Below are 6,000 nucleotides of genomic sequence, written 5' to 3'. Positions count from 1 at the left end.
ACTGAAAACTGAGCCAGACAAAGAGCAGATGGACCTCTGAAGGTGAATCCTGGTGCCATTCCGTAGCCATGCAAGGCTGAAATCACGTGAAATAAAACAAACAAGTAACATGAAAAATAAACTGAAACAGGACATTGCTAAGACAATTTTCTGTCTATCACACCTGTCTTGGAGTGGGACCCAGATAAATATCTCTCCTGTGACAGGGCCCTCCACTAGAATTTTCTCTTAGATCCTACCAGATGTTGGATTTCCCCACTGATAAGTTAAAGTTATGTTAAATATAATCTGTCTCCTCTTCCTTTGCCTGTATCTGAAGAATTAAACCAGGAATTCCCACCTATTTCTGCCAAAATTTATCTCAACATTCATATCACATAATGCTGAATTAGCATAGACCTGTGGAAAAATAATTCATCTAAAAGGAATGACTATATCCAAAGATAACTTGCTTTTGAAATTTTGTTAGTGAAGAATGAAAGGAATTTTTAGAATATTTATAAGTATATAAGCATTTATTTTTAAAAGATTAAAGGAATTTTTTGAATTATGAAATTGTAATCATGAAGAGAGAGGAATTGAATCATGAAGAGAGATTAAGTTGAAATAAAAAAACATATGAGATGCAAAATAAAAGTTATAAAATTTATTGAAAATAATGGTGGAAATAAAAATAATGAATTTGATTTAGAAGACAAATCTGAGAGGAGGAGCAAACACTGGAAGGAAATTTTCCCAAATTAGAGTACTTTTGAGGAAAGGAATAAAGAAAAACTAAAGTGAGGCTAAAGTGGGCCAGATTAGGTAATCTGACTCATGTATAATACTATAGGAGTTGAGAACAGAGCAGACAGAGCAAAAATAACAAAGACAGATATATGAAAACTCTCACCAAATGAAGATATACATTAACTGGCAGATTGAAAATACCTTTGAAAACCTAGGGAAAAATATGTTAGATAAATAATATTTAGATATATCTGGGTGAAATTTTATATATATGTATTAGTTTCCTACAGCTGCTGTAATAAGTTAATACAGACTTGACAGCTTAAATAATGGAAACATATTCTCTCCCAGTTCTAGAGGTTAGAAATTTGAAATCAGTTTCACTGTCAAAATCAAGGTGTCAGCAGAGCCACCTTCCCTCCATAGGCTCCATGGAAGAATTCATTCTTTGTCTCTTCTGACTTCTGGTGGCTGCCAGCATTCTTTAGCTTGTGGCCGCATCACTCCAATCTCTGCCTCTGTGGTCACACTGCCTTCTCCTCTTCTGTGGGTCAGATCTTCCTCTGCCTCTCTCTTGTAAGGATACATCTGATTGCCTTTAGTACCCTCCTGGATAATTCAATATTATCTCCCCCTCTCAAGATCTTCAACTTAATCACTTCTGCAAAATTTTTTTACTCAATATAATGTAACACTTACAAGTTCCAGGGATTAGGAAGTGGATGTCTTCTGGGAGGCCATTATTTAGCCTGTGAATTATATGTATGCATGCATGTATGTATATGTGCATGTATGTATAACTCTTGCAAGCATCCAAAGAGAAGCTGTAGATTATATTCATGGAAACAAAAATCTAGTTGTTCTTAGACTTTTAATCTGTAGAGAATTCTATGGAGTTGAGGAAAATATATTTAAATTGTGGTATAAATTCAACCAAATATTTATTTACTTGTGAAGGCAACCAAAAGATTTTCTCAGCTATAAAAAGGCTTGGTTTACTTTTCCTGAAGAAAGATTTTGTTGAGCTACAGATGAATGAGAGACGAGTCAAGGTTGGTAAGGGAAGTTGTTTTATCAAGGTCTGGCAATAAGCACTGTATCTGAACAGAGACTTAAACATCAAATTAAGTCTCAGTGCTGGAGTGCTGGCTCTGCTCTGTCCAGATTTACACTCAATTTCTAGGTACTCTCCTTCAGTTCTACGGCTTTATGTACCATACTTATGCTGGAAACATCCTAATTTATATTTCTAATCTGGACATCTCCCCTAAACTGTACTCTCATTTAACAAAGTGTTGTCTCTGTCTCTTTCTGAGCTATCTAATAGGCATCTGAAAGTCAACATGCCCTGAAACAAACTCTAGTTTCTCTATTTAGACCTGCTGAACCTACAGCTTTCCCTGTCTCAGAATATGATAAATCCATTCAACCAGTTAGTTAGGCAGAAAATCTTGTATTTATTGTTTACTCCTCTCTGTCTTTTGGCAAGTCCTGTTGGCTGTTGCTTAGAAATATAAGATATATAACACCTCTTACCTCTCCACATCTTCTACCTAGTTTAAGCTACTCTTCCCTCTTGCCTGGAATAATTAAACTATACTCATTCTTGCTTTCGTATCATCTAGCCTCCAAGGAACCAGAGTGATCCTTCTAAAATAAAGTATGATCATGATTCCATTACTCATTTGCTCAGAGCCCTGCAATGGCTTCCAATCTGCCCCTCTCCTCACTTCCTGACCTCATCTCCTACCACCCTCCCTTATTTCCTCCAGCAGCTTAGGCGTCCTGGCTGTTCCCTCAGCACAGTACATGAGGAGAAGTTCTCCCTAGGCCCTTCTCATTTGTTCTCTCTGCCTAAACTTAAATGGGACAATGTCCCAAAACATTCTACCACTGAGTTTCTTTAGATGGGATCCAAGCCAGACTCACTTTACTAAAGTTGACACCCCATGCATTAGACTGATAATGGTAATGGATAAATCAAATACTTTTCATTAGGACATTAACATATAATAGTTTAAATTTTTGTTCTTCTAAGGGATAGTAACAGTCAAAAAGAGGTTGAAGAGATGATTAAAAGACATCCTAGAAAAAGTTAGAATGTTTTGCAGGCACTGAAAAATGTACATGAAGTGGTAGAATTCCATATAGTAGTGCCAGTGAATGATCAAGAACCTTTGGTGCTCTGGAATTTGAGGTATTCCTTGGTAGCCTTCAATCTACTCGAAGATTTAGTGAATAGCTTCCTCGCTAAATGGCGGTAAGACCAGGTGAACTGAGATGGAGGACATGGTACTCACGCTCTGTCTTTGAAAGCTTCAAAAATCTGAAGAGAGAAGGAGTAGTGTTCTGTTAGAATTCTCACTTAATATTTTGCACATGACTTCAAAGAGACAACTCCAAGGGAGATTATTAAAATTTTATCTTCCATGGTTATATGAAAATGTTAATTCACTTACCAAAGAGAATATTATACACACATTTGGTTTAAAATTGAAATGCCACAGCAGATGTTAGCATTTGAGTTTTTCACCCACTTATTACCTTGCATAAAGATAGTAACTTCAAATTAGCATATTACAATGTTGTAAAACAAAGATAGCGCATTTCAACTAAAGAAAACCAGGGAAATGTCTTTAAGAGCAGTGGGAGAGGAAGAGTCCTCTTGGACTAAAAATGTTGTTTTGTGCTTGGGGCTATAGACTAAAGGCTCATTTATGTTGATGCGGTAAAATACAACACTAAACCAAATTTTGTTCATTCTGAAACTTATCTGTTTCTGGGAACCCTCTAAGAAAAATAGTATAAAATTACAAATACAAAATTACATTAAGTGCCTTCAAAGGGGTCCTTGCAAGTGAGGATTCCTAAAGTTTAAGTTGTATTGCTTCATGATAAATCTTTCTCTGGGAAAAGGTTATTTTCTAAGGTCTGTTCCCAAAGGCTTAACAGCATAATGAAAATATGCATTACAGATGTAAATGTAATCCTTTATATCACCAGTGACTCTTAGACCACAGCATAAGTATCTGAAGCTATTCGTTTGCATTAAGGAAAAAGCAAAACAGAGCAGAGAGGAAAGAAGAGAAAAAAAGAAAGCCTATTTCAAAGAAAAAGAATCCATTTCTTCACAGCTATTCTGTTAGAAAAACAGTATGACCATGAAAAAAAAATTGATGTAGAAAGGAAGAAGAAGAAGAAAAAATACTCCAAAACATTAAGAAATGCTAAAAGTAAAAAGTACCAAAAACTTGAGATTAACACAGATAGGCAAATTATTATCTAGCTAAGGCCTAAAAGATATTAGGAAAAAAATACCAAAAAAACAGGTATTCAACACCTCATAAATTTGAGTCCTGCCACCCTTTTCATTAGGCTGTCAAGGGAATCACTGTTTCTGAAGCACATCTGCTATAAGAGAAACACTTGTATTTTCCTGATGTGGTAATAGAAAATTGGTAGAAATTTGAGTATGCCCTAGGCACTTTAAGAAGTGTTGGATTTTAGTTTAGTCTTTTAAAGTAAAAATTGCACTGGGCAAAGTTCAACAGTCAAGGAAGACTTCATTCAGGACTATTGCAATAGGGGAGAGAGACTGATCTCAACTCTGCTGACACAAAAGCTGTGAGGGGTTTTAGGTGCTGAGGAAAGCTAGTGGAAAAGTGCTGGAGGACATTCGGGGAGGGTTGACCAATGGGACATGTTGAGCATATAGAGTTATTCTTGAGTTTGCAAATGTTTTTCTCTGTGATTAGGCGACCTGTGTTTGGTATTGGCTCTCACTGCATTGGCTCCTACCTTCCCACAAAGACTGGGAGATGGAGGCAATATCTCTTTTAATGTTTAATTTCAAAGTGATAGTTCCCAGGTCTCTGAGAAAGACACTTCCTAGGTAGTAAAACCGGCAAGAAGCTGGGAGATTTACATACATTTCAAAGGGGCAGAGAAAGAATTTATAACTGCAAACTTTCTGAAGTAAATGGTCTTAAAAACAGGAGGTCAGAGACCTATAGTCAGAAAGAAATCTGTCTAAGCAAGCTGAGGGGACTGTTAAGCGTATCTTGGTCAAGGCAGTGACTTTGAATTTATATTCCGGGTTGGATTAGATATATTAGTAACATTCCTCTAGTTTTTATTCCTCCTCTTTGGTTAAAATTGGGAGTGGCTATCCTAGATGGATGATGGATACATAGATGAATGAAAGATAGATTCATTGATTGATCATTCTCTTGGCATATTCATTTCAAGAATTTTAGAATGCTTAATATTTTTAAATACATTTTTATAGTTTATTCTCCAGAGACTTCTTTGATAAGTTTTTTTTTCCCTTTTTCTCCCTGAACCATTGAAGGAAATAAAAAACAATTAAAAGAGAATGGAAGGTCTCACTTCAGCAAAACAAGGTAATACAGTAATTGCCTCAAGCAAAAGACTTCTGCTAATTCTTCTGAGGTGAAAAACAACTCTTAGTACTCACCTACCTAGTTTAATAATCATTAAGTAATTAAGCCTAACAACACCTCTTTATGAGCCTGGCAAGAATGGTTACTTGTATTTTTGAGAGTTCACAAGACAGCTGATACTGTTTGCATGAAAAGGGTAATAGAAAAAGGGAATTAAAATTCTGATTCCTTATCTTGAATCTGAATTATTATTATCAATTATTGTCAAGTGAGTAAATTCCGGTTAGCTCAAAGCAAACAATGATCTTCTGTAATAACTGCTATTATATAAACCACCACAAAATATTATACATATTTCATTTACTCTTTCTTATTTTTCAAACACACCTTTCCCCAGAGCATAGATTTATTGGTAAAAATGATATCCTGAAAAAATAATATTCTAGTGTAGAAGTCTTTAAAAAAAGATTTATACCCCAAATTTACTCTACACATTCAGTAATCTCTGTTGCAGTTCCTTGTTCAGAGAAAAACTATTAGGTTCTTAGATATCAGTAACAAGTACATTTCTTTCTCACAGAAAATTTCTGATTTTATAGTTATCTGCTTATGAGTACTAAATCCTCCCAGTTCTTTAAATTAACCATCTAGAAGGGGTCATTGGTTCCCAAACTTTGCTGTATACTGGAACCAATTAGGGATCATTAAGAAATACTGATGCCTGGCTCTCACCCCCACATTGTGACTTAATTGGTATGGGGTGTGGAATGGATATTGGGAGTTTTAATAACTTCCCAGGTGATTCTAATATGTAACAAAGTTTGGGAATTACTAATCCAGGACCTATAATTTCTTCTCTAGAGAAAGC

General features: G+C 35.5%; 1 protein-coding gene across 1 annotated transcript in view; it reads right to left on the bottom strand.

The window, feature by feature from the left end:
* Positions 1–666: 666 nt before the first annotated feature.
* BCHE (butyrylcholinesterase) overlaps positions 667–6,000 on the bottom strand; it is a 67,607-nt gene continuing 62,273 nt past the window's right edge. The window contains exon 5 of the mRNA XM_058556413.1: positions 667–3,055. Within this exon, the coding sequence (XP_058412396.1) occupies positions 3,048–3,055 (8 nt within the window). The 3' untranslated portion in view covers positions 667–3,047. The remainder of the gene's footprint in view (positions 3,056–6,000) is intronic.

The sequence above is a fragment of the Diceros bicornis genome, chromosome 15, assembly GCF_020826845.1.
Source record: "Diceros bicornis minor isolate mBicDic1 chromosome 15, mDicBic1.mat.cur, whole genome shotgun sequence".
Classification (NCBI taxonomy): Eukaryota; Metazoa; Chordata; class Mammalia; order Perissodactyla; family Rhinocerotidae; genus Diceros; species Diceros bicornis.
The sequence above is the reverse complement of the archived record's forward strand: the minus strand, read 5'-3'. Positions and strand labels throughout refer to the sequence as shown.